The sequence below is a fragment of the Scaptodrosophila lebanonensis genome, unplaced genomic scaffold, assembly GCF_003285725.1.
Source record: "Scaptodrosophila lebanonensis strain 11010-0011.00,11010-0021.00 unplaced genomic scaffold, SlebRS2 tig00001412-arrow-pilon, whole genome shotgun sequence".
Classification (NCBI taxonomy): Eukaryota; Metazoa; Arthropoda; class Insecta; order Diptera; family Drosophilidae; genus Scaptodrosophila; species Scaptodrosophila lebanonensis.
In genome coordinates, this window is record NW_022060739.1 from 10,535,473 (window position 1) to 10,563,460 (window position 27,988).

The 27,988-nt window shown below is 40.8% G+C and overlaps 5 protein-coding genes across 5 annotated transcripts; 2 read left to right on the plus strand and 3 right to left on the minus strand.

Annotated features, from left to right (window-relative positions):
• Window positions 1-545: 545 nt before the first annotated feature.
• On the plus strand, window positions 546-2,266 carry LOC115631870 (protein FAM92A). Its single transcript, XM_030528718.1, has 6 exons — window positions 546-685; window positions 760-919; window positions 983-1,123; window positions 1,189-1,629; window positions 1,867-1,908; window positions 1,967-2,266. Exons 1-6 carry the CDS (start codon window positions 546-548, stop codon window positions 2,264-2,266), a joined length of 1,224 nt encoding a protein of 407 aa, XP_030384578.1.
• Window positions 2,267-2,586: 320 nt separating this feature from the next.
• Window positions 2,587-3,491, minus strand: LOC115631680 (heat shock factor-binding protein 1). The gene is made up of 2 exons (XM_030528495.1): window positions 3,322-3,491; window positions 2,587-3,163 (listed from the first exon to the last, which is right to left on the minus strand). Exons 1-2 carry the CDS (start codon window positions 3,418-3,420, stop codon window positions 3,008-3,010), a joined length of 255 nt encoding a protein of 84 aa, XP_030384355.1. The 5' UTR covers window positions 3,421-3,491; the 3' UTR covers window positions 2,587-3,007.
• Window positions 3,492-4,011: 520 nt separating this feature from the next.
• LOC115631859 lies at window positions 4,012-4,901 on the minus strand. The gene has a single exon (XM_030528707.1). The coding sequence runs from the start codon at window positions 4,788-4,790 to the stop codon at window positions 4,188-4,190; it is 603 nt and encodes a 200-aa protein (XP_030384567.1). The 5' UTR covers window positions 4,791-4,901; the 3' UTR covers window positions 4,012-4,187.
• A 478-nt stretch (window positions 4,902-5,379) lies between these two features.
• Window positions 5,380-6,166, plus strand: LOC115631863. Its single transcript, XM_030528712.1, has one exon. It carries the CDS (start codon window positions 5,458-5,460, stop codon window positions 5,839-5,841), a length of 384 nt encoding a protein of 127 aa, XP_030384572.1. The 5' UTR covers window positions 5,380-5,457; the 3' UTR covers window positions 5,842-6,166.
• A 5,112-nt stretch (window positions 6,167-11,278) lies between these two features.
• LOC115631915 lies at window positions 11,279-11,953 on the minus strand. The gene is made up of 2 exons (XM_030528766.1): window positions 11,825-11,953; window positions 11,279-11,769 (listed from the first exon to the last, which is right to left on the minus strand). The coding sequence occupies exons 1-2, from the start codon at window positions 11,837-11,839 to the stop codon at window positions 11,419-11,421; spliced, it is 366 nt and encodes a 121-aa protein (XP_030384626.1). The 5' UTR covers window positions 11,840-11,953; the 3' UTR covers window positions 11,279-11,418.
• Window positions 11,954-27,988: the final 16,035 nt, after the last annotated feature.

Below are 27,988 nucleotides of genomic sequence, written 5' to 3' on the forward strand. Positions count from 1 at the left end.
GTGTCAATGCCTATGACAGATTTGATATAAAAACAGATTTAAAATATTGATAGAAGGCATGACAGTATTCTTCAAAACAACAGAGACATAACAATTTGCTTTCTCCACAATATTCGTCGAAAAGGAGAAACCTATTCAAGCGACTTGTTGGGGTTCGCATAACTGCTGGTAGTGGTTGGTGTTTTAACTAAGTCGAGCTTTTGGTTTATCAGAGACACGCACCAAGTTTTGTAACAGTCTGGTGAATGTGTAATCACAGCTTTATTGATTTCTTTGCATATTTCGTATATTAAATTAAATTAAAGAAGAATAACAATTTGCATTTAAGCATTATAATTTGTTTTTGAATTACATAAAATTCGAATTGATCAATAACCGCCCTTTAACAGCTGATTTCATTTTCGAGATGAAACCGTTATTGTGGAGAATTTCGTATTTTTCCACACTTTTTTGTCGGTTACCATGACAACAATTTGTTTTGCTTTTGACAATTGTTTTGGGTTTTGTTTGCATTTGTCAGTATAAGTAGATATTGGTGCGGCAATATGTTCCGTCGGGGAAAACTATCATTTCTCAGCACCAAAGATGATCGCATCAAGATCATTAATGAGCGCATTAATCTCACAGAACGTCATCTAATGGAAATGTGTTCAGCCTTTGCGCTGATCACTCGCAAAATGGCGAAGTAAGCGGCTAGTCAGCGGAATGGAAACAAAGAGAATCGATGAGTAAAATATATGATTTATTTAATCATCACAGATATCGGGACTCGCATGATGAGCTGGCCAAAGGCATCAAGAGCTATGCGGATGACGAAGAAATCAACGAGAGCCTATGTACAGGTCTCAAGAGCTTCACCAATGCAGTCACCCTAATGGGTGATTATATGGACCTAAATGTGCATCGTCTGGAATTGAAGGTTGGCCCTATATTGATACAAATATATTCCATAACTTAGACGGGTATTTTTTATATGTCGCAGATAGTCAACGAGTTGGCACAGTTCGAGCAGCTCTGCAAATCGACTCGGGATAACCTCAGACTTGCCGTCATAGCTCGGGACAAAGAGGTGTTGCGTCAGCGTCAAATGCTGGAGCTCAAGTCCAAGTTTACTGCCAACAATGTAAGCAATTCAATCGAAAATACCGAAAATATATGATAAGCTATTTTTCAATTTCGAATCCACAGCAGAGTGCGGCAGACTCAGAACTTTACAAGGCCAAAATGGAAGTACAGCGCACTAACAAGGACATCGATGAGATTATCAGCAATTTTGAGCAACGCAAGCTGCACGATGTCAAGCAAGTTCTGAGCGACTACATACTCATCTCTATGAAGCATCACACTAAAGCCCTGGAGGTCCTTAGTGCCAGTTATTATGATGTCTGCAGCATTGATGAGCACGACGATTTCCTTGAGTTCCAAAAGCTAATGAAAACCAAAGAGGAGCCCACCAGCCGCAAGTCGGCCCTAAAGAAGAGCCTGCGCTCCCAGTCTATGGATAGTCTGGAGCGCGAGCATTTGATGAGTCCCTTAAAGCGGCACAACAAGCTATCGAGGAGCAGCAAGAACCTGGCCAGTGCCAGTGGGGGCATTAATCATGGGAATAAGTTGGGACAGAGTGAAGAGGTGAGTGATGGAAAATGCAAACAATTAAATTTCGAGTCAAGTCGATAAGCTATTTGATAATTCTAATTTCAACGTGAATATTCAAAAAAGAGAATTATTTATACTCGCAGTTCGTTAATATTATTATTTTCTTACTTTGTTTGATATTTGAATTACCTTAAAAAAAGTTATCTATCTAAAAATTCCTCTATTTGCACATTTATTTGACTCAAGTAAATCTTGCTTTTATTTAACCAGGACGAAACCGAGGAAGATGACGACGAAGACGATGAGGAGGAAGTAAGTAGCCATCTCCAGGTTATATTATAGACCCTAACAATTATCCTTCAATCAATAGGAAACTGAACAGAGTGGCGATGAGGAGCAAGATAGTGGCAGTGCGTCGGACGATGAGCATGAGACGCCACGAGATAACGCTGGCTCTGGCACAGGCGGAACGGGCAACCGAGACAATGTCTTTGGGGCCAAGACACGTGCCCCAAAGGCCACCAGCGCAGCCGCTGAGCCAAGCAATGCAGCTGCATCAGCCATCACAGTGCCTTCGAAACCTACACGACAGAGCGTGAAGCATCCCTTCAAGGCGGTGGCAGCCACACATGTAAGATTGCAAAAGCAATTCCATGTGCCACAAAACTAGATCATTACAGACAGTTAGACAGTAGCAATTCATTACATTTAGCATTATTTACCACAAGTAAACAAATAAATATGCAAATTTCATGCAACTAATCTAATACTCTGATTCCCCACAGAAGGTGCGTCGGGTTGCTAAGGCGACGCCGTCGCAGAGGCAACGTCAGGGTCTGGCACCCGTTGTTGAATCGAAGCCGGCGCGCAGGCCGAGCATGGAACTGCCTCCGCCCGGCACCAAAATGTGAGCGGCAAGGCAACGGCAGCTACGATACATACATAGTATGTACATACATGTGTATAAAATAACAGTTTGAGATGCATTGATTGTGTACGTACAATTTGCTTTTAATAAAACAAAAGGCAAAATCTTTCAAAGTTTCCCTCCACTAGACAATGGAATCCAAATGCTCTTTAGTTTACAAATATTTCAAAAAGGACACTTAACTTAGGATAGAACTTAAAACTATGCAAACCATGAGCAAAATGGGTGTACAGTTTCAGAGCAATTGGGTGACGGTGATGGGCGAATAATATGAATAATGAATGGAACGTCGAACTGAGTATGTGTACAATTTGAGTGTGTGTGTATATGTGAGTGCCATGACTACTAGCTACTGTTATTTGAATGCATGCCGTGGGCGCATTGCATGTTTTTTATGAGGGCGTGGCTCCCGCGTTGATATACATATGTATGTACATATGTATAGTCAGATTTTTTGGTTTGGCTGCCCAGATTATTGCGGTTCTACTTTTCCGGTCCTTCGACGCCCGCCTGATTCATCAGATCGGCAATGCTCTTCTCCAGATCATCAATACGATTGCCCATATCATCGATGCGGGTGATTATCTGGTCCGACATAGTCTGGAATTTGTCCTGCACGTTCTGTAAGAGATTTTGCACCTGCAGCAAAGCCAAAAACAAATGCGTGCGTTGTATTTTGTGTCTTTCTCTCCAACTCGCCAAACAAACAAAGCGACCGCGGCTTGGCCAGGCTGTCCCCAACACCGCGGACGCTTTGCCAGGCTTGCAATCTACTACCTTGAGCGTTCTACACTTACATAGATCGTCAATTCCTGCATGTTCTTTGGATCCGCATTACTGTTCAGGGAGTAGTTTTGGTCCAGATCGCTGTCCATGTCGTTGCGCAAGTCTGTCATCGTGCTGGCCGTTTTCTTTACTTGATTTTTTTGATATATTTTTATAAAAGTACAAAAAATCCGCCCGTTTTTCACACTCCGTGCGCTTGACTAGAGATGAGCGATAGAGATGGGCATTTGTGGACATATGCGTCGCTGTTACGAGTCTTAGAGATTGGCGATGTCACAGTCAAATTAACAGTGAAAAAGTAGCACGCGCACCCCTGGTGTCGTATATATTTAATAGCATCGCGGGTGCATCGCTGTTGAGGTTCTTAATTTTCGTAAAATTTATATATTTATTTACTATATAAGGCATAATGATCTAACTATAAAACGAATTCGGAATTTTTCAAATTCTAATACTTGCGTAGTCTAAGTCACAGTCACTTTATTTCCAGCAGCTTGTTGTGACTTTGTTATTAGTAACTAGTTGAATCATGAACCGAAAGAGATGGTATTGGTTGGTGATTCAGCTAAAAAGGCGTTGCCACATCAGCAGCAAAGAGTTGATGCCTGCTAGTGCCGCCAGCTTCGGAAATTTAAACAGTCTTTTAATTTGTATTATTAATGAAATATACGGCATCTTCGGAGATTTAAACTAAACAGTTCTATTTTTTGCATGTCTTCGAATTTGTATTATTTATGAAACTTACACACACCATTTTTAATAACATGTATGTATATGTAGATATTTCAATATTTTAACAGGACGTGTGCATACAAGTACAGCGTATTTATCGTGTTCACCAATTAGATCTGAGCTCCAATGTATTTTCCCCATTTTCCTAAACGTTCAACGAAGCAGGGTTATGCTTCTTGTGCATACGTTTCGGAATGTTTACTGATGGGACGAAGGGGGCCTTTGGCTCCCGATATTGCAAGAATATTGGCAGTGGTGTGTCTTCTGGAAGCTTGTCCCGCTCCAGTTTCTGTTCGAGGAACTTCTTCATGCGCTCCTCCTCGAGATCCTTCTCGAAAAGCTCTCGCGCCTCATGCAACGGATCCGCGTTCACCTCGTCCATGCCGTCTCCCCATCGGGTGCGACGTCGCTGTCTGTCCAACATCCCAGGACGCACCACCACCATGGACTGATCCCTATGCGGGATTACACTGTGGTGAGGGCAGCTGGACAAAACTTGAACAATTAACCGGTCGTCTTCGTCAATCGACTCTTGCGATTGTCCGCCTTGGTTGGCCGCTGGTCGAGGTGTGTCTAACTCTTCCACTTCGTCGTCCTCTTCGTTGTCCACTTCGTCGTCCTCGTCGTTGTCCACTTCGTTGTCCCCTCCGTTGTCCACTTCGTTGTCCTCTTCGTTGGTCGCAGCATTGTCTGCAGCGTTACTCTCAGTATTGTTTTCCTGATTAGCTGTGCTTTGTCTCTGACCCATTTTTAGAGCAATTGCTCCGATATGCCGTGTGTGAAGAAAAGAATTGAGTCGACGGCAGGAAATAACAAGTCCGATATGAAAAGTGGCATCAGTTAGTGCTGTAAAGTGTTCGACTGTTAGTGTTGTATGAAAAGCTAAAGCCCGACTAGAAGATTTTTTAGAGGATTCTATTTTTCATGAACATATGTAGAGATGAAATATTATTGAAAAAAGCGCTAAAAATGAGAACTGAAGCATATATTTGTACTTTGAGTGTAAAGTGAAATTTAACTAACGGGATAGCCGAATTTCTGTTTAAAACGGCCCGAATTCGGATTCAAATCTTTTTAACATTAAGTGTTAACGTTATCTGCGACATATTTTTTGGTCACACTAGAGAATTTTGAGTATCTGCTTTTTATAAAAATCAGTTGCACATCCCATGTCATAGGAAAATAAATGAACGGCTCTACGAACTGGGTCCTCTTTTATGCAATGCGGTGCTTCTGTTCTTGAGCTTTAAAATTCCTATAGCTTTTACTTTAAGGATTATTTAGAGTATCATGAGTTTTTGAAATTGTATTCATTGCAATCGGGTAGGCCTTGCTCTTGCTTTCCCCAGATATTTGGCCCAGATAGAAAAAACAAAATATAAATTAATGCCAAGAGCTTGCAACAACCATCCACCATGAGTTTAACGACGAATGCTCTGCTCAAGTGGGTAGCCACTGTCACCGCCAGCCTCCTGGTGACCATGCATGGCGCCGACATGATCAAGACAGTGAACGAGGAGTCTGCCGAGAGACACGCCTCCCAGCAAGCGGAATCGGCCGTCGAGCCGACCCAGCCCTATCTGATGGGCTCGGCTAAGGTTAGCGCAGCCCTCCAGAACATTCTGAGCAGCGACGTTAATGCTGCAGAGCGTTCTGTCTATATCCGGGCAATGCACAATAAGAGCAAGCAGAACTATGAGCTCGGATCGGAAGCACTGAATCGCACCCTGGAGGAGATTATGATGCCCAAGGAGGAGGAAAAGGAGTCGCGCACATTCGAGCCTGCAGTGAAGATTTGAGGCTGCACCAATGGCTTTACCGGAAGAGTTTTCGTTGAATCTGAACTGTTGAAAAGAAAAACTATAATAATATAATGCAAGCTTAACTTCTGGTCATTGATTATTGCAGGCAACACACGATCCTCTATAAGAGATGATCAAACTTAAGTTTTCAATATATATTCTGTTGTTAGCAACGATTCATTGGGCTCTGAGTTAGCTCATCGATTCCTAAATTCGCTGTGCTTTATAAACATGGCCTTCAATTTGCGATTAAAGCTAAGCACTATTTTATATTTTCCCTAACAAATTAACTTAAATAAACTTAAATCTGTTTAGAATCTAAAACACATGCAAAGATATATCGAAATTTGCCTTTCAGTCAATTTTTATTTCAAAAACATATCGTTGAGTGCGAGACGCTGTTAGTTATATTTATTCTAGACAAGAGTACGATTTTATTGGTTATCGCATTATTTGTTCATCGTTGAAAAATATTGGAAAATATTTTGATAAAGGATTGAACAATGATAGGAATCAAAATAGGGTTAAAAATAATTTCCAATACGCGTTAGCTAGCTATATTACCAGTGTTAAAAAATGGGCCTACCATATATGGAAACAATATAATGATATTGGAAATATTATACATCTAATTCTGTTTTTACACGGTCCTTTTTTGCACGGTTTTTATTTAACACGGTTTGAAAATTAAAAGTTGTATTTATGGTTACAAGACATTATTGCATTTAGCACGATTTAAAATAACATCTTTTTCTGGAACCAATGTACCGTGTAAAAACAGAATTAGCTGTATTATGTAATAAGTTTTTAATCTTCTCTTGACCTTCGCTCAACTTCCTTTCTTCTGTTAAATATATTTTCTGAAGCACTTATTGCCAATAAGTCTCATCATGTTCGTTACATCTCCTAAAACTTATTTGTGGCATTAATGTGCTTTAAATTAGCTAAATCTATTAGTTATTATGCTTTAGTAATTAACTTGTAACTCCCTCCCAAGTATGAGGCTAGGATTTGGAAAATAAAGTGTGTGTCTAGTAAAAAGCTTAATGCTTTGTCGGCCTTAGCCGAGTTGATGCACTCAATTAAGCCTTTGAGCGGCAGTTGCAGTTCCCTGCTCCGTCACATGGAAGCTCAGCAGCATAAGTGTGTGTGTGTGTGTGTGTGTGTGTGGGGATGTTATTTCAGCTGTCAAAGCAGCTGGCATGCGGAAAATCATTTCAAGCTTATTACAAACAGCAGGCCGGCTGTCGACTGTCGACTGTTGGCTGCCAAGTGACGGCTGGAAGCTACTGCCGCCTCTTCTGCAGCCACGCCTCGTCGCACAACAAACGGCAAAACACTGCAGGACCCCTCCCTGTGTGTAGGGGCGTTTGGGTGGGTGTTGGCCATTGGCAGGCAAACAAACGTCGCACAGTTGACGGCACATGGACGCTGCTGGCGTGTCATATGTAACCCAATTAGTGTAATTTGGTTGGAGGCAGCTGCCTGTGCCTCTGCCTCTGCCACTCCTTCCTTCCTTCCTCGCTCAGCAGCAGCTTCTGCTGCAGAGCTTTAATTAAACCGCATAATGAAACTGGCAGCGTTTGAACAATAAACTTTAAAGCGCTCGAAGCAGCGTTTTCAGAGCATAACTGATTAACTGCGCAGGAAAGGCAAAACAGTGTACTCGTAGTATTGTTTGCTTTTAATGAGCTAACAGAAAGCGGTCAGCACGGTCGCTCGGCATTTCGGTGGACAGCACTTTCCATGTACTCCACCGGGAGAGAGTTAAGTTCGCAGCACACGAGCTGCTCGCCACTGAAAAACAATAACAGCCTTTTCCAATGCCTGCAGGACATGGGAGAGGCGTATGTTTCTGTCCAATATAATGCACATTAATATAATTTCCTTTTTTCTATAATTATGTATGAAGCCGCCATTGAAAATTCGAAATTGAAATATTCAGTAAAACCTAAAAACTCCATTATTGAAAAGTTGAAAACACAACAAACAACAAAAACTTGGCTATATACTGGCACTTATGTAATTATGCAGCTGTCAGAGCAGCCCAAACAATGTATTGTATTGTATTTTTTTAAAAAACATTTTTAATTTAGCACTAAACGTTTATTTAGCTTGACTTCTATAGTGCTGTAGGCATAACATATAAGCAAGGAAACTACTCACTACTGCTATTATTTTCCATAATTTTGAGGATTTTTATATAAAAAATATTTTTATATATTTGACTACCATTTTTAATTGTGCATATATTTATCAAATATTTTGTCCCTTTTAATTACTAATTTTTTTTGTTATTCATGATAGATAGTAACATTTATGAAATCGTAGTTTTAGGTTGTTAGCTATAGGATGATTATTATTTAATTCATTTAATTAACTTGTATTAGATATTGCGTTAGTTCTTGTAACTATATATGCATCTGTATACTTGTAAGCGCTTTCCTAAAATAGGCCTAGAAGCTACACATCCGTTGCAGCCGCCAACATCTGCATAAGCACTTACGAGTAGATTCGTCGCATCCTCTATAATCCCTGCAGAGATTCAGCCACTCAATCACCAGAATCCAGATTTCAATTTTATTATGCTAATAACTTGTTGCAGCGACCTCGTCGACTGCTGATATTTGCCATAAAGCGCTTAATCAAGTTAATAAAAATTGATGGTTGGCACGCAAACAATTTGTTGTTGTTCTGCCACGACCCGATTACGATTACCAACGCCTGTCTGGCACTTCAAGCTGTTGCTGGTGAAATTGTTGTTGCTGCCCCCGATGTAATATGCTGTCAATTTGAAATGTATGTGGCACTGGTTGCGCCTATCAGCCCAATTAGTCAGGCAACGGCAGCTGTGATAAATGGTCGAGGCGAGATTTGGAACAAACGCAAATGATGCCAGCCATGCTAAATGAATTTAAATGCATTTGGGAGAAACATAGACACCTACATACAAGTATGTATATAACATTAGAACGTTCACATACTACAAGTACTATGCAGCGATGGGAAAATTGAAAAAATTTAATAAATTTCAGAAAACTGCATGCAACTTGAACACGAGCACTATAACAAAATTTCCTGTCTGCTCGCTGGCAGCGAAATTTTCACAACTGTCATTGAAATGTCAACATAAATCTACTAGAAGTGCTTGAGCAACCACCAGAGCCCCAGACCCCCAAGCCACATTGGTGCGAAAGCGCTAGAAAATGCTCACCTAATGTGGATTTTCACTTAGGTTAAATCGCTTTTGTTCTCTTTCAAAGTTTTTTTTCCATATTACAATTTTTATATACGGCCATGACAGATCAGCCTCTTCGAATAATACACAAGTTTTAAGAATTATTTATTTAATTAAATGCATTTACAATTTATAAAATTATATAAAAGTGTTAAAACATTTGAATAATTAGTAGTACACTAGTCTGTGTCTGCTTTTAAAAGCTGGTCCCAGAGTAGTTTATTGCAGTAAACAACTATTGAGCCATTATTGGCTTAATAATCATGTCATTATTTTGAATTTCAACATAAACATAGTTGTCTATCTGACCGAAGATTGGCCGCTCTAACAATTCCAATGCAATTTCATTTCCAGTTCCTGCTAAGCAAAGTAAATGCCAGAACTGCCATTAAGTTAGCAGAAATATGCAAATTATTTGCCTATCTGTCCAGGACCTTTTTGCATTAGTGGACAGAGTACACTCTTCTTTCAAATGAAATCACTTGAATATTGGTAAGTCTGGTTTTATGAGGTCTATTGAACAAGGTCTATTAATTGTTGTGCTATTGTTTCTTTAATTAGTTGAAATTATTTAATCAAAATGGGCCAACAGCACGACATTTATAAATGGGTTTGTCGCTTAGTTAGAAATAGAATTACTTTTTCTGGTATGTTGCTAAACACCCTTTCAATTTCGTCCCAGTGTGCAGCCCAGCCACGCAGCCTCCAAATGCTCAAACCCCAACAGGAGTCTTTTGCGCGCTGCGTGACGTAAATGCTGATGAATATTTCTCATCTGTTGTGTTTGTGTGGCGTTCTGTGCTGTGTTGTGTTGTGTTATGGTGTGGTGCAGTGTGGTGCGGAGTGGTGCGGTGCGATGGGATGCGGCGGCGCTGCTGTGGTGCGACGTCCTTGCAGTTTTGTTATATCGTGGATTTTTGTTCTACATGGAGTCTCTGTGGCGTTATCCTCTCTACTTTAGCAAAATGGGCTTGTCAGTTTTGATGAACTATCTTTGGTGGCCGCCGACGATGCTGCTAATGGTAATGCCTCTGACAGAGATCTATGTGCGGTCTGATTCATGCAAGTCTCTGCAGCGACCTTACAGGATGAGGTCACGTACAACTGCGTCAACATTGGCTTCTTCGGCTTATTAAATGTTGGTTGTAGCTCAGTTCAGCTTCAGCTTCAGCTCCAGCTCGAGCTCCAGTTCCATCGCCAGATGGCAGCAGCATGGCCTGCTTGTGTATTTAGTATTAATCTGGCTTAAATGTGATTAATGTTTACCCAAAAAGTGACACACACAAAGATGCTTAATGGATGAGACAAACCACAATGCGGCTCGAAGTGGAGGGAATTTGGCTAAAGACAGGCATGTGGGGTCAGAGTTCAAACGAAACCAAATGCAATAAATATTAAATTTTATGTTCTCTGCCAAAACAACAACTACAATTGTTAACTACACATTTGAGAGCGTGAGGACATCTGTAAACAAGCATACGAGCATGTATTCGGAATGATGCCTCATTTTGGAGCTAATTCAAACAAATGTTGATTTGTGTGTGGAACGTGTGCTTGTGCCTATCAGGCAGACGAGCAGATAATATTTAATTTGCAAATGAAAGCCTATGTTTGTCTTCGTGCCCGTGTCGAGTCTCCGACTACGAGTCCTTATCGTCTCACTTGCCAGGCAATGTGATGGAGAAAGGAGTGCAGATAGACGGAGACGCATAAATCACAGATACATTGTCTATTTTCGAGGGCTCATCAGCAAGTTTTCAACATCGAAGGCTGTGCGAAATGAAGACAGCTTTGGGAAGATATCTGAAAGTTTCGGACAGCTGCGAAGCCCTTAATTTAATCTATTTGTAGATATTATTTAGTTATAAAAGAATAAAAACGTATCTTATTACAATCTGAACCTATTGATCAGCTCTCGTCAACATGTTACAAGTGTTTCCCAGGCACCTTTTGCATTTAAAGTGCTTCATTGCTGCACGATGCTGCATCTTAAGTTACATAACTACAAGTATATATTGTGTTGTTTATAGTTGTTGCTTAGCTAAACCTGCTCATGCATAATAATTTTGCAGCAAATGTGACAAAGTTGCATAATTTTATGAGCCATTATAATTGAAAGGCAATTGCTGTATGGCTCTTTACAACAAGTCGCAAAACAGCTCTGCTTCGATTGTGTTGTAATGCCAATAGCTTTGCTACTTTAGAATTTATTTTAATTACGTTAATCGCACTTTCCCTCCTTCGTTAGTTATTAAACAAAGCTTGTTATTTGTCTACAGTAAGCTAGTAAGGATTACACGGGGAGAAGTGCAGGCCAATATTTTTATTGCACAGCTTTACATTTCAGGATCCTCTTTAGTTTGTTTTTCGATTTCCTGCTGCCTAGCGCGAAAGATTTTGGAGAGACGACGTGTGCGCTGGCGATCCAAGGCAGCGAATTTCTCGCGCATTTCAATGGTTAGGCGACGCACCTCGCTGAAGGATACGCAGGGCAAGGGCTTGTCTAAGCGAGGATACGCCGGCTCCTCATCCGAGTCTAGTTCGATGGTTTGCGCCATGTTCGGAGCTGTTTGCTCTATCCACTGCGGCAGTGGGGCATCACCTTGGCCAAAATCGTTGTTAAGCTGTTCCATAATCTGGTCCGGATCGATAATAATGTTGATCTGCTCATTGGGCTCAGCATTGTTCTGAAAAGTTTTGCTTATTGCATATTTTTTGTTGATTGTGCGAATCGTGACTTACTTCTGGATCTGCCATGTTTATCGTTCTGTTTCAATTTTTGCTAAAAATTTACTGAAACAATGTAAAACCAACAAAAGAACTTGTTACTAAACTGTTGTGTGCACTTATTCTACTGTTTCGTTTGTTATTTTTTCCTTAAATGTTGATAACTGATCTGAATAGTAAGTATAGTATTCTATAATGTTGAAAATTTGTCGAGAATGAAGAGGCCTGCTTCAAGCATACAAGTATAGAGATAGCTGTAGTGCAGTAGTTTTGTTTTGCTAGATCACCTACAAAACGACGGCTGCTTCTATTTAGTGTTATTTATACAGAAACAGTTGTTATATACATTTTCAAAATTAATTAACTGTTCATATTGGATTGCTTCCTTTACTTCTGTCCCTTCAAAAGCAGTTTACAGCTGCGCCCAAATTCAAAAAAGGCGTTACCATAAACCTAATTGGCAGACAGAAGCAGAAACAGGTGCCAATGAAACCGAAAGGCAATGCCAATATAAATTTCTATCAATACCCAACAAGTTAGTTGGCGCTCCCCCTCCCCCTCCCCTTCCCACTCTCTGGCATTGGCCATCCCTTGTTGCGTGGCTTTATACATTTGTTGTCCCAAAACGCCGGCTGGCTGCAGCTAAAAGCTTTTTGGCATTGCCCCCATTTATTTATGTACTAAATGCAGATAAAGCTACACCATTTTTTCTAAGACAAGGCACTGCACTTTTGCGGGGGCGGGGGAAATAAAATTTATTGGGAGTTGGGCAAAGCCAACAACGAACACCAAAGAAACAAACAAAGTCACGTTTTTGCAAATGGCCTGGAATTTACGGCAAATGGAAAAAAGGGCCAACTACAAACGGAAAAATGTTGTTAGCAGGCGTGGGTGGACATCGCGGGTGGAGGGGAAAGTATATTTCGTTAGAGCGGTGCCAACAACACTTCAGTCGGCCATAGTGCAGTCAACTAAATTGCAGGTGAAAGCTCTTTGCAAGGTTTTTAGTTTTTAAGGCCTTTTCATTGGAGTACCCCAAATGGACCGAAATAGAAAAGGTGGCAGGCAGTTCACATAAATAAGCCAAAGTTGTACACGAATTCGGCCTAAACACTATAAATTCCAGCACGTCAAAGATGACCCAAAGAAGTTTAATTTTGGCTTTTTAATGCTGCCGCATTCCATGTGTATGGCCCTTGGCCAAACTCTGTTCAGTTACGCTCAAAAATTGCTTTCTCTTGGGTGAGTACGCCACAGAAATGTCAACTAAGTTAAGCTTCTCTAATCCATTTTATAAAGCCACGCAACCACAAACAGAGAAACATAAACTAATTATTTATGCTTTGCGGGTATTTAGGAGTAGAGTATTGCGTTTGTAACAAGATGGCAACAGATGCCATGTCGGGTGCTTCTTAAACAACATGGATGGCGAGGCATTATAGTTGTCTGTATCTAAAATGTGAGAGGCGATTAAATGTCCTTTTTTTTTTAAATGTTTAAAAACCTTAAATATTCTGTTATTATTTACAATAACTTAAATTAAAATTACAGAAAAATACAAATACAGCTTAAAGTAGGAGTTTAGTATTATTTCATTATTTATTTCATTCAATTATTAATTAATGTCCGTCTCTGGTGTAAAACGTTAAAACATTTCTCGCTTTAAACTGTAAACTCAAAACGTAGCATACTTATCGGGGCTCCAGCTCCTTATTAGCGAAAAGAAGGAAATCTTAAGTTATCTTCAGTTGCAGCTAAATAGCAGAAGCAACTTTTGTAACTGCCGTCCAACATTGTTGTTGGAAGAAGTATATATCTCGCCTTAAGCATATATGATTATAATGTGCTTATTGTCATTTTTGCTGGCTTTTTAATTTCATATTTTATGCAGCGTTAAATTTTCACCGAGCCTGCTTCCCTGTAAGTATAATGAAGCATGTATATGCGTTGGGGCTAAGCTACAAAAATGCTGTCTGTATCCTGTATTTGTAAGGTTGGCGGCCCCAGCAGGCAACAGCTTTTTAGCCAACTGGCAGCTTAAGGCTATGAAAAATATTTTACGCTGATGCTGGCGCAGACATCAACTGACGGCTTTTTGCTACTTTTTTTCGCATGAGTTTGCATTTCGCTGAGCCGACTATCGCATTATATCGTGGTGGTGGTAGTGTTTCGGGCTCATATTTTCTTTTATGAGTTTTTATAATCTTTACGACAGTTGCGCATTTTGTGCTCAGCATTTTTACAGCGCGGCACAAATTGCTCAAGGAGTTGTGCGTTGCTTTAAGTGCAAGTTAAATTGAAGCGGCTTAGTTATATCGTATATCTTTTATCCTCTTAGTGCTCACCAAGATTGCACTTCTTTAAGTCTATTCTGCATTTATGGCAAGCAATTTAAGTTTGTTTAATTGCGTGACACGCTCAATTTCTGAGCTAACAAGCCTCTTGACTTACAGCCTTGACACACTGGGGGTGGTGCGTTCACTCCTGCGCCTGCTCCTATGTCTGCTTTCCTCGTCCTTGTGCTTAATCAAATTGAAGTTCTCTTCACTGGCAGTGAAAGTTTGCAACGACGTGCACCTGTGGAAATGGCATAAGTTTTTCAGTGCAGCTCAAATGAAATGGCTCATTAGAATGTATGCAGGATACTGGATTAGTTGGAGGAATCAGAAATATGATTTTTTCAAAGTCTGAGCAAAATAATGTCAGGGGATTTGCTGCCATTCTTTGGTTTCTTAGCATTCAAATAAGATGGTTTCTTAAATAAATACGCATACAAAGATATGAGATATGTTGTAATGTTTTTGTCTGTCGATAGTTGGGCTGTTAGTCTTGAGACTAAAACGAAAACACAAACTAATGTTTTAAAGAGATTTCTGAAGATTGTGCAAAGTGCTGATTTCATTGAAGAAGGAATTAAACAGTTGTTCTTATAAAAAGTTACGAGAAACCACTAAGCCATTTATATCAGCAATTATATTTAAAAGCAAAACAATGGTATTTACTTTAGCACGTTTTGTATAACTATTCGAAACACAGCACATAAATTAATGAAAAACTTAAATCGAATTCTTAGTAAGCTACAGTTTGCATTTAGACGCCGTAACTTGAAGCCCAATTCGTTCAAACTTTGCCACAGGCCCTCTGACAACATTCGCTTCCAGCAGGCCAATTAGTCAGCAGACATGCAGGAATAGATATAGCAGTTGCAGCAACGACGACAACAACAACAACAACGAAGACAACAACAACAGGGACAATAGCAACCCGTTTTACTCGTTCGTTTCGGCATGGCCCGACAGCACGACGCATCGACAATTGTCTTAATATCTCCCCAAGGTGCCTTTAGCTGTGTTTTTTATGGATCCTTTATTCTCCAACACAGTTCTAAGTGGGAGGATATCGCACGACTATGGCGTAATCCTCGGAGCTAAAGCATTTTAGCTTGTCATATCGCTGGCTCTTTATTTTATGCCGCCATTTGGCAATTGGCTGGTTAAGTTGCTGCCATCTGTCCTAAATGATTTATGCGCTTAGTTTATGAATGGCTCCTCAATGAGTTCGCAATAAAAGAGGGGCACAACAAATGTAGGGTATCGGATAAAAAATAAATGCAACAAACACACAAACAATCGCACAAGCTCGAAAAGCGGATAATCCAAATGGAAACGAAAATACTGCCAACTGGACTAAGATGTTGTTGCAACCAAAATCGGATTTTGTTGTTGCGAATTGAATTTATAAAAAGCGGACGCAAATAGCAATATAAAATTGTTGCCAAATCGGAAAATGTAGTAAGCCAGTAAGAGTAACTGGAAAATATGAATGCACAGTAAAATGTATTTCATTTGTATTTTAAAAGCATTTTTAAATGTTAAATTACTTTTACAAAATCGATTAAGAAAACATATGTTTTAGCAAGATGTTCTTAGATGTAGTCATTATTTTAAGAGTTGATTAAACTGTGTTCCAATTATTGTCTATTTGTTTAGCGAAGTATAACAGCTAGAGCTTACAGTTCAGAGAAACTTGTGGCTTATTAGTACTTTTGCATAATCCACATAATTCGCGGGGCTGGCAAGTTAGAGCTTTCTTCTGTAAACAAAATAAAACCGCAGACCTTAAATCTTTTAATAAACTACTGTACATTAAAGCGCACAATGTGCAACCAAAGTCAACATTTGCCGTGACTTGCTGCAATAAAAGTTACCAAAACATGTCGCAAAATTAAGTTTTCCTCCAACAACACACACACACACACACACACACACCCAGAGACACACACACACTCATAACTTGGCATAACTTCCGCCGCTGCAGGAGGCTTGTCAAGAAAGAATGCGGCAGCTGCAAGTCATCAACTGGAGTCTGAATAACCGGGCCCTGGTAGTCGCTTGCCTTATATTTTGTCACTATGCTGACATCTTCCTTTTTTCCATAATTTCATTTTTCATGCTGGAAAATCCGCGTGGAACATGCGCCAAAAATATTTCTGAAACTGTCGCAGTCGGGAGCTCGCCTGCAACTTTCCGTCCTGGGCGTTTTGGGGGACGTTTTATGTGTATAATGAACACGAGCCTTCAGTCGAGGAGGCGCCATTCTGAGCAGCCAAGTGCGACAAAATGTTACGCTCGAGGCGCATATTTTAATCCTTAACTGGCAGCAGATTCAGCAAGTTCGCGTAGTCCTTGCAGCTCTAGTCGCTGTAACTTGCCAGCTATGACAAAATGTTTCCCATCTACTACTTTTCTTTGGCGCCTCGGCCCGTGACTCGTGACTAGGCACTTGGCTTCGTGGTAAGCTCACATTTGCTTTTATGACTTTTTATAATCTTTATAATCTTTATGGTGAGTGTTATTTTTACCGCAACGCATTTTGTCTAACAAATATTAATGACTTCAACGTAATGCCGCTTTACCTATCATTTGAAGTCAAGTTGAAATTAATAGCTGGCCTGTAAATTGCAATTCGCTCGAGTCATGCCCCTTCGCTCAATTTTTGAAGTTTACGACCACGAAGTTCGCCATTTACTTGTAACTTCACCTTCTTGCACATTATTCGCCCCAAACTGCGCAAAACTTTTCAACTGAGAAGTTTTGGTGCTAAAGCCAATGGCGACTGACTGTTTCCTTTTGAATGTTCCAAGTACGAGTAGTTTCAGCTTCGCATTAAACGGCTCATTACTAAGGTGGAAAGAGTTTAAAATCCGTTTAAAAATCACCTTAAATGCAACCTTAAAATAGAATAGTAAAGATAACACCAATGCTGTAATGAACCTTTAATGAAAGCGATCAATAGTTTTCGAAGGTCAAGAGCAGATTTTTGGCAACACCAGACATCAACTACCTCCTTCTATCTGCATTAATAGCTATAATTATTACAAATATTACTAAGTATATCAATAGAAAACCCTCGGTCTGCGAACAATTTAAGCTCGTCCTACAAGAGCTTTAATTGGATATCTAGTTCTGTACACCCACATTAGATCTGACAGCATGCCAAGCCATTTCAGAAATGCAGCTGCATTGGACAACCGCTGACAGCATAATGAAAGACAATTACAAGATATCCCGTTAAATGGCACAATGTGGCCAACAACGGCCACAGACAACAGCAAAGGGCCAGAGCCAGTCACTTAGAGTGCTTTACTGACATGGAACATTTAAATCAACATTGGCTATGTGCTTGATTTTGGGAATACTATTAAATTTGCATTTAAAATTCATTATTTTATGAATCTGTCATGTCCATTTGTTTGACCGTTCTTTTCAACATTTAAAAGACTCATAGATTTTATATGAGTGATATTACTTTTCTGAACAAAATCTGCACGAACAACAGTCTTAGTTCCTTAAATCGTGCATAATAGCAATAGCAAAATAAGGAATCACGTATGCCACACACCACGAAACTTCAATCTGTTCAACCCACTTGTAATTGTGCAGGTAGGTACCCATAATAATAAAAAGGGTAAGTTATTTTTATTGCTTTAACATTTCCTTTATAACCGTCACTTTGCAAAAAACATAATTTCTAGCCAACCACGAAAAGAAACCCACATATGGCTGCCACCCCAAACATTAGTGTCAAAATTCAATTTCAACGACAAAATGTGCCACCTTCTGTCGCTTTGCATTTGTAACAATGGCGGCTTATTGCTGCCGAATATTTAACCTTGTCCTTCATAGGGGAAGGTCTCCAGAAATGGGTCTGCCACCCACCGAGACGCTGAGACACAAAGACTCGTGCCGAAGCAAAACACAAAGATTATTTTCGCCATTTTGCTTTCTTTTGTTGGCTGCCTAGTTTAGGTTGCTAAGAAGGAGCGATGGAATGGATGGCGGGAAGGGATGGGAAGGCGGTTTGGGGGCAGACGCAAGTCTAATCAGATATTTACGCCACAGGCGGCACAAAAGCAGAAAAATAGCAAAACAGTGTGGAGTGACTCGAAGGACCTTTCTCCACACAGGCCGTGTGTAGTCGCCGTATCCTACGTTTGAGCTTTCCGTCCGATTCTTGGAGTTAAAATAAATGACGAGCGCTTAAGTCGCAATTCCCAAAGCGACAAAATGGCCAAATCAATATGGCGGCCAGTCAAGTGTTCTGCTTCTGGGAAAGTATAGAGGGAATGGATAATGGAGGAACCGACCTCATACACATATGTGGGTTGTCTTTGTTGCTGAGCCTGCCTTCACATGTTGGCTTATTTACTTATTTGTTGAACCATGTGGGAAATCCAAAGTGACGGCACAGCTGAATGTGTCAAATGAAGCCCGCAATTGGCCTTTGGAGAGCGGACTAGACTGCCACTGGTCTGTGGCTCGCACTTAATTGGCAACATTTGTCAAAATATCATACCGAAAGGTGGGCCAAAATTAAATAAATAAATGTGCATAAATTTCTCGTAATTTTCCATAACTTTTATGACCATCTCGTGAGTTGTGGCTCGGAAGTGAGAGTAAAGGTGGATGTGGAAATGGAGATGGAAATGGTGGAGGTGGAGGTGAGGGGCGATTATGCGACACTGCTCGGCATAAATCTTGGCGGCGTCGAGAACAAAAACGTGCCCGAGTGCCAACTGAGCGTCTGAGGATGTGGATGTGGCTGTGGCTGTAGCTGTAGCTTAGTCAAGGAAATGGGTCACAGTTTTTACTTTCCTCTCTGAAATGCTGGCCAAGTGTTCTTTGTGGTGCTGTAAAGTGGAGCAAAGCGTCAACCGCAGCAAAGTTGGAAAGCGTTTCACTTGACCTGGAAGAAAACCGAAAGCATGCAAACGAGGATAAATGGCCATAAAGCGGGCCAATCAACAATTCACAAGAAGTAAATAATGCAGCGCTGAGAGTGAATCAAAGAAAGCAAACATACGAGTCTAGAAATGCAGACAACTCTCCTTTGAGTTCTTATTGTTGTGCTTATTGTTTTCCACTGCAGCAAATTTTAAAGAAAGTCATCTCACAAGGGCAGGTTAATAATCTAATCAGCTTCGTATGCAGTGTTTAATCCTATCTGTGCCATTCCAATTCCAATCTATCAGGCATGGGCTTCAGGTACAATAATCGCCAGAATATCAGTAAATTTAAATGCATTCCATACTGTCTACTGGCACTAGTCTGAGCTTTAATTGTTGCATTTACACGCACAACCAAGAATCGGAGTCGATATCAGACAGCCACACAGAAGGCGTCAATGAATATAGAGGCACCTAAAATTGGAGACCAAGGGATGGGATGATATTTTAAAGGACCCGCTCCTGTTGCCGTAAAATGTACTTCTCTGCCATGAGACTCCTGCAGTCGCTTTATTGCTGGGTGTGACGAACACCGCCTGCAGCGTTTGGCGAATGAATAAAATATTGGAATCGAAATTCGCTTCAGTGCGTCGTCAGCATCGGCAGAAGCTGGCCAGAGGGGTAGACATTCCCATTGGATGTCGGCGGTCGACTGGTGTTGGCCAAAATGCAAATATTGAAATATTGATATAGTTATGAAAGCGAAATACACTGCAGTGAGTCAGCTTCAACGACAGCCAGTTGAGGTACAAATGTTGATCTTGAAAGCTATCATTTAGAATAATTAGACCTCACTATATTTTGAAGGAGGGATTACAGAGTCACAAAGTATGCAAACATTTCTCGATTTGAAAGTAGGAGAGTAAAACAACACAATTATATTTCTAGATTTCTCTCCAAATTAAATGCTTTGTTTCCTTATCCAAATGTTATTAATTAACAGCTGTGATTGAAGAATAAGCCCTTCTTTTGTGTGACTGCATCCCTTGGATCCGATTTAAATTCTGCTGCATCCTCACATGACCCTCTGACGTTTCTGTTCGGCACACGCCGTATTGCCGTTTGGCATATTTGCAGTGTTTGGTGTGTTTAGAAATTGTAATTAGGCCCTAACCCAACTGGACGCCATGTTGAGTAATGGCATAATTAAGGCCAGAGTGGTCGGAGAGACGGACTTGGCAGAGGATCCAAATCATCCACTGCATGTGTTGCGATAATATTTTGTGGTCTTGTATTTTGATGTGCATTTGAATTACCTGACAGATGGTGAGGACTTGGGACTTGGGATTGGGAGGGAGTGGGGGAAGCAGCCACAAGAAACGGCACTCTACTGCCCAAAACCAACTCGAGTTGTCAACTGCAGTCAAATTAGTGAAAATCAAAGCAGCCAACAATTTGCAATGCCAACTGGCAGGACACTCGAGAACGATGTCCGAGCCAGGCAGCCTTCTTGTTCAGCTCGACAGAACAGACCAAGGACCTGTGGTTAGAGAGAGGTATGTCAACTAAATGAAAACGATGTTGATCAGAGGACAGCAGCCACAGCCTGGAAGTAACAAGATAGAATCATAAGCTGGGGCTAAATAAATCACACAATTCTGCCGCTCAACTCTTCAACTGTCGGCCAATTGGTGAGCAATTAAGTCGGGAGATTGCATTAAAAACGGCGCTGGATAGCAACCACTTCCATCTACAAACCAAACAACTGTTGCATACTTCGTCCATTGTTTTTGTAGGCCTGCAAATGAAACAAAGGCAGATAGGACTGACTGCCAACAGGTCTAAAAATAAAACAGTTGCCGAAGAGAAAGGGGTATCTGAGAGCGTTTTTGTTGCCAATAAACTGAACTTTTATTGTTCGTCCAGCTCCCCCACCGACCAGTGTTCTTCTTGTTTATTTTTATTGCAACGCACTAAACTGCCGACCATCTCTCGTCCCCTGCCACCCACACACACACAGAGGGGCTGTTGTTTTATTTATTTACCGCCCCAGGCGTTGCTTCTCCCATAAAAAATTGTATTGTACTTTCATTTTTGCAGTCGACAGGAATAGATGAAAATTTGCACACACTGTGCCGTTTTTATTTCGTTTTCATTGCGTTCTCAGCTACGACTGTCAGAGATGTTAATTAATTTCCCGCCTCCCTCCCACCCACTCACTACCTTTGCTTTCTTTGTACAAGTATTGCGGTTGTTGTGCGTAATTGTTTCGTTATTTACCATTATGGTTTCAGCTTTTCCCTGGCTTTTCATTTCTCCCAAATTGCTGGAAATTTGTTTACCAAAACTGAGTCGAAAACTTTGCGAAGCCTTTAAAACACAACACAAACGAAACCACATAATCAATCAAATGCTTCTCCCAAAGCGACTTCTTTTCTAATTACAAAATGCTCAACATTTTGCGCAGGAGTTGAGGTTGTTGTTGCCTTCGAGTCCCACACAGCTTTATTACTCATCGTAAAATTTAAGACCAAAGCTGTCATAAAACTCGTGAAAGAAACATTTTTGTCATCAACATACTGTCGAGAAGCATGAATGCTCGGTGAGTTCTGACATCATACGATAAGGCGAGTTGCCGTTAACTTTAAATACCATCGCATATTGCTAAAGACAGGAAATGTCTGTAATTCTAAAAAGTACTCTAGAATCTCTTTTTCTCACCACAAATCAAGCGTTTGCCTTGTGACCCGCAAAACAGTCCACACACATACAGATTGGATCAGAAAAACCCAAAATATTAAACATTGCAAGCTGGTGAGCAATTTTTCTTTTAATTAAAACAAAAGGCAGTGACGGGGCGAAAAAATTGCACAAGAAATTACGCATCATGTGCGGAGAAGCGGATCCGTGGGACAGAAATTTAATAAAAATGTCACAGCTGACCTAAGGATGAAGAGGATGGAGGACGACGCTGAGGGCCAAAACGGCAAGCTTACGATAATTATGAATTTCAGTCATTTTTTCAGCTGTCTTGGGTGCTGGCAGTATGTAGGAGGAGGAGGGGAGAGAGCTCCAGCCCTGCTGGTGGTCGGCTAAAAGTTGAAGATGTCCTGCGTCGTGAATAACGATGCTGGACATGTCACAGCAACTTAAAGGAGGCATAATATTTGAAGCAGCAATAGATGAGTTGAAAGGAAGGTTTGCCTGCGACCGACAATGCACATGAATATTTATTCCAATGGAAAGGAAAGGTAAGGGATCGGTGTGGAAATGGTTAGTAGTTGAGACAACATTTTGACAATTTGCTGAAAACAAATAGGACAACTCTGTTGAGCCGCATTGAACGAAGGTGTCGGAGCATTGGAGGTGGAAGAGACACGGAGCCATAAACAGAGGCACCCATCCACAAGTCCCTCTGTTGAATTATTCATAAATATGCAACGCATTTTGGTGTTTTTGTACGGAAATTCCCGGCCGATGAATGCGAGCAGATTTGCAAATACGGCAAGGACATGTTGCTAACAAGACAAGTCCTCCTGTTCGACATTGCTCTTTTCTGGTGAGTGCTTCAATCTGGCATTTGCATGCGTTGTGTGGGGCAGGAAAAGATTTTCTTATTGCTTGGCTGGGCTCGGCCACCTCAGGAAAGGACGAGGGCCCATAATTGAAATAGATTCCTGTGAAATTGATTGACAGGAGGGTGTAATGGTATCAAACTTTTGTAAGTTTCTATTCCGAATGCAAACCATTTCTTTTCCATCAAGGAATAGTTTGGAAGCTGTTCAATATCAGTAATGTTGAAAACTGGTTGGTGGGCTGAAAATATTCATCTACTATTGAAACAATGGCTGTGGAATAGGAATATGTATATTGCTTTGAGCATTTATCTTCGACTAAATCATGGTTTATTCCATTATAATTTTCATGAAATCAAAAAAGTATACTTTCATGAATCTACAACCAATATGCTTTTTTTTCCAACCATAATTCTCTGCATTTTTAAAGTGCGATATTTATATGCTGAATAAATATGTGTAGTTAAGTGCTGAAATGCTCATCACAGTTGTTAAAACAATGAACTGCCGTTGCCCGCATTGTTGTGCTCATCTAACCTATGTCTTCCTCATTCTCTCTCCTCCACCTAATCCCACTTTGTAAAGCTGTCAGCTGAAGCGACCAACCCACCAGCAACCACTCCCCTTCTGGCTCCCACATCCGTTTTATGGTTTTGCACTTAGCAATTAACGAGTTTACTTTTTTTACTGCTCGACTGCCCGAGTGCCCGCATGAAGCGCATCCCCGCATGGCCTCCTCACCTCTCCAGCTCTCCACCTCGCCACAGCCAACAACACTGGCTCTGCACAACATTTCCCAGTTTGCTCGTTGCTCTCAATTAGAGTGTCACTTCCGTTTGGAATTTAGTGCGCTGCTGGACAAATTTACCTATGGTGCTGCAGATCCCCTTCCCCCTCCTCTCTTCACTCTTCACCACACCCCTTCCTTTCCACGTCAAGCAATGCCTGCCAGCAGGTGCCATAAAACTGGACTTGTGCACGAATTGCATTGCCACATGGCCGCCATCCGCCATTCGCCGTTGGCTGTTGGCAGACAGTTGACAGTCCGTTCCTGTGGCTTTCTCTCAGCGGTCTTTGCCCTTCGGTCTCATCTGGTTTGGGAACTCGGCAGTGGACAGTAGCCATCAGTTGTTAATTGCATCGAAGGAACAACAAACCGAGAGATGAGGGAACTGTACATTTTTGATTAGAATGGACTTGATTGCCAAGTTCAAGGTCCATGGAAGGTTATTGCTTCGCTTATTAATTTCCATTCAAAACTCTTCTCATCGCATAAACTTACAAGAAGTTTTAAAATTGCATTCAATTTGTTCACCGCCCGGCACAAACACAACAAAGGAGAAACTCTCGGCTTAGAACTTTTTATATAAATGACTGCACATTTCTCTTTCCTGCACCCCCTCCCCCACACCCACACCCTTTCCCATTTATTGTTCGCTACGGAACGCGGCAGCTTGAATGCAACAGAATTATTTCCAAATGAAAACTGCAATGCGAACGTAAAGGCAAAATGTCAAAGGAATTGTCGAAGGATGGAGGGGGAGGGGGAGGGGCAGGGGGCGTGGCAGCTCTGTATTGTGCACTGTAATTGAATTGGCGGCAAAACTTTAGCAGGTAGTTCGCGAATATTTCATGCCAACTTAAAGTTGTCGAACTCCTCGATCCTCGAGCCGCCTCCTTGAGCCTTCATCCTTCATTTGCTTTGTGCTTTGTGTTCTGTGTTTTGTTGTGTGTTTTTATTTTATTTCCAACTTTTGTGCATTTGCGGCTTTTGCGTTGGCGGTCTCACATTAATTGTGAGCCAAAACATTTCACATTTTCACATAATTAAGAATTATTTATGGGGCTTGTGTCGGCCTGTAGCCTGTGGCCAGAGTCAAGGACTCAGGGATACAATTTAAGTTGAATTTATGGTCGCTGCTCTCTGGAAAGTTCAAGCCGTTGACAAGCAACTGACAAATGCCGCAAGCAACTGACAAATGCCGCAAATTAAGCATTTACCAGGAGTTATTGTTAGTTGTGCACAAATGGAAGCCAGAGTCTCAACTAAAAACACAGAGCCTCAATTTTCAAATTTCAAATCTGAAATTTACATAATGCGAGTCGGTGAATCACTCAGGGGTTTGTGGCCAACCCGAACACTGAAAACAGAAAACAGAAAACATTTAACGAGGCGCACAATTTGTCAATGGGCCCACCATTCAACTGGCCAAATTATTCATGGCACCTGGCCACAGTAACAACAAAAGCAGCAACAACAACAACAGCACTAAAACAACAAAATAGCGCAGGTGCTTGTAATATTTGGTCGAGCGAGGAAGGGAGCTGGCAGGTGGCAGTTTTATGGGAGAACTCAAACAAAGCCTGCTCTCTATGAATTCATAATTTGGAGGACGAATTTACAAAAACAAATTGTTCATACTTACATTGGATATAATTTTAACTCCTATTCGTTGTAAATTACTGAATGCTGTTGAAGCTGATTAGGGAAAGAGCTAAGAAGAGGCAAATTTTAAACTTATCGAATCAGCACTACTAATCAGTAAATTCAATAAACTTTTAATTAAACAACTCTTTGATTTCCAAAGTAAATCTTTTCCATTTCTAATTTCAAGAAATCGCTATGAAGAAAAGGTGCAAAATGGTTTGTCAGACTGTTTTTAAATCAAATCTAACAACAATACTAAACATATGTGGGAACACAAATAGTCACTGTCCTAAATCAATTTGGAATTCATTTGAAAATGCCACTGAGCTGCAATTTTTCATGACAATTGGAGAATGATGCATGCACGTACAAACAAGAGTTAATTTCAATTGTGGAAATTGTGGAAAAAGGGGGATGGGAGCAGATGCGAGTAGATGCGAATAGATGGCCAGAGGTAATGCTCGTTTTATTTGCGGTTCACGGTAAATAATTTATAACTGCGCCATTGACCGCCAATGAGAAATGTTTTCCCATTCCACTCCTATGTGATTGCGAGCTGGTCTGTTGCTGGTTTTGAATGGCGAGCTTTGTTTACAAATCGGAAAAATACTGACTGCATCCTCATACTACAGCAGAATGCAGCAGAGGCGAATCAATTGATAGTCCCAGGGGGAAGAAGGATATGCGGAATTATATGCGGCTACGCACGGAATGCAAAAGCGAAAATTAAATGCAAATTTGGCTAAAAGAATGAACTGAATAGTCTGAACAATGCAGTTTATATGTGAGAAATAATACGAGTGTACTGTAGAATAGGTCTAATCAGATCCATCTGGGAATACGCGAGTTCCAAAGTTAGATTCGTGTCTGAATTTGTGTGCAAAGTGTGAGGCAATAAGACAATAAATGGCATCCAATGGCGAATAATGCGCAAAATATGCTTCGTAATACCCATCCCTCAACTACCTCCTCCCCACTCCGCACTTCTCAGGCATTATTCGCGACACGTCGAAAACGAGCCCGCGGGCTTTCAATTTTGTTGCGTCGTTGTGACAATTTTTGCAGGTTTCCCAATGAAATTCCGAAAACATCCTGTCACAGAATTCCCCAGTCTCTGCGGATGTACTCCGATGTTAATGTTGTTGTTGTTGTTATTGCATTTATGGTCGCTGCGGTTTTGACTGACAATTTGTGGCAGCAGACGGATGAGTTTATTGATTTCCACCAGGAGAGACAACTCTTCAGGCATTTCATTCATTTGCGCCTTGATTTGTTTATTTAAACGCAGTCATGTAAATCTTCGCAAATTCTACTCTCTGCTAGTATATTAGTTATGCAAACGGCATTTTCTTTAGTCGCGACAGCCCCGAGAGAACACAACTGTTGGGCTCTCAGCCGTGTCGGGTTCCACTCGCTGACTACTTTATTTAGCACAAAACACATTTGCATTTAAAAAGAGGAAGCGAATAGTGAAATGAAATGAGTTTTAGAATTCAGTTGTCTACCATGTTGACTGTGTTTATTTTAAATGTTGGCTAATAGCGAATGAAAAAGTTGAAACTGATAGTTAAACAATTCATCTTGTCTTCAGATGAATTGTTTAAACAATAATTTTGAGTAATCTTGAATTTATTTCCTTCCACACACAAGCTGTGAACAAGGTGGGCTTGCAATTCATTGACCAAAAATTGAACAGAGTCTGTGACACACATTTAAGAACACCCTCAGCATCAGCATGCCTGCGCACGTGATCCTCTCCTGCCCCCATGTCCACATGTCCTTGCTTTTGCCGTGGCCCCAACTCACATCGCAGCCCCGAAACAAAAGGCATTCGAATTGTCAATAAAATAAGGTGAGTTCTGTTCCAAGCGGCTGTCGACTCGGCGAGTGAACATCTTGTTTCGCTTTATATTTTGCATGCGTGTTTCCGAATCCATCTGTAAATATGTTTACAGACCCACACACACACACACACTCACACACACATGGCAATTGGGTTGTCGCTGCTCATTCCTCACGTAGCACATCCGTGACTGTGTGTGCGTTTTTCTGTTGAAGTGCCGTAAAGCATTTTTGGAACAACAAACAGAAACTACAAATTTTGCATAAATATGCTCCTCAGCTCCCAATCCGACTCCCGCTCCCACTCCCTCATTCCTCTTCCTTTGCTGGCGCGTCCTTCTTATTGGTTATGTGCTGTGGATTTCCCAGGAATTGAGTTGCACGCGCAGACATGGCGACCGAAGAAGTAAACGAAATTAAAAAAATGGAAGCTGTGGGAATGCTCCGAGCCATCTCACAAGCTCTGCCAATTTGGTGCGCCTACAGTGGTGAAAAGTATTCGGGTCGTTGGCTCTTGGCCAACATAATTTGCGAAATTGTAGCGAACAAGTTTGGCAAGCATTCGGAAGAGGACAGACAAACAAACAGCCAGCTGGCGAAGCTGAATTTAGCAATACTCGTAAATTTGATATTGGAGCACCAGGGACAAAGAGATCTCGTTAAACTCAAAATAGCAGTTACAAGAGCTACGTACCGTTAGATTGGATGGTAAAGGCCTAGCAATAGATTTATTAGATTGGTAATTCGTCAAGTAACTGGTGGGACTGCCCTCGGCTTTTCTTTTGCTTATGCTTAGTATTACATTTATTTAATTTAAACGATTATATAATATTTAAAAACAATTTCAGAAGGGCATCCCTTAGCAGATTTCCTTAAAGTGCAACAAATAAATTGTAAATCAAGTGTAGAATGTTGAATATTATTATATTAGGGGAAATCAGTAAGTTAACGGCATAATGTGGAAAATCAATGAAGAAGATGCAATGAAAGATCTATTTCTTGCTTTGCATAAGTGAGGGTAACATGATTGTAAAATCTTATAATTGAACAATGAATGAATTGGAATAAGTAGCTTTGAAATTATTTCTTTTATTTCTGATGTTTAAAGT

What these genes read in the sequence shown, in the direction of transcription:
- LOC115631870 (XM_030528718.1), top strand. Translation starts at nt 546, where the DNA reads ATGTTCCGTCGGGGAAAACTATCATTTCTCAGCACCAAAGATGATCGC. An exon ending in ATCACTCGCAAAATGGCGAA is followed by an intron (nt 686 to 759) that starts GTAAGCGGCTAG and finishes TAATCATCACAG; the next exon opens with ATATCGGGACTCGCATGATG. An exon ending in ACGAAGACGATGAGGAGGAA is followed by an intron (nt 1,909 to 1,966) that starts GTAAGTAGCCAT and finishes TTCAATCAATAG; the next exon opens with GAAACTGAACAGAGTGGCGA.
- LOC115631680 (XM_030528495.1), bottom strand. Translation starts at nt 3,420, where the DNA reads ATGACAGACTTGCGCAACGACATGGACAGCGATCTGGACCAAAACTAC. An exon ending in TGCAGGAATTGACGATCTAT is followed by an intron (nt 3,164 to 3,321) that starts GTAAGTGTAGAA and finishes GCTTTGCTGCAG; the next exon opens with GTGCAAAATCTCTTACAGAA.
- LOC115631859 (XM_030528707.1), bottom strand. Translation starts at nt 4,790, where the DNA reads ATGGGTCAGAGACAAAGCACAGCTAATCAGGAAAACAATACTGAGAGT.
- LOC115631863 (XM_030528712.1), top strand. Translation starts at nt 5,458, where the DNA reads ATGAGTTTAACGACGAATGCTCTGCTCAAGTGGGTAGCCACTGTCACC.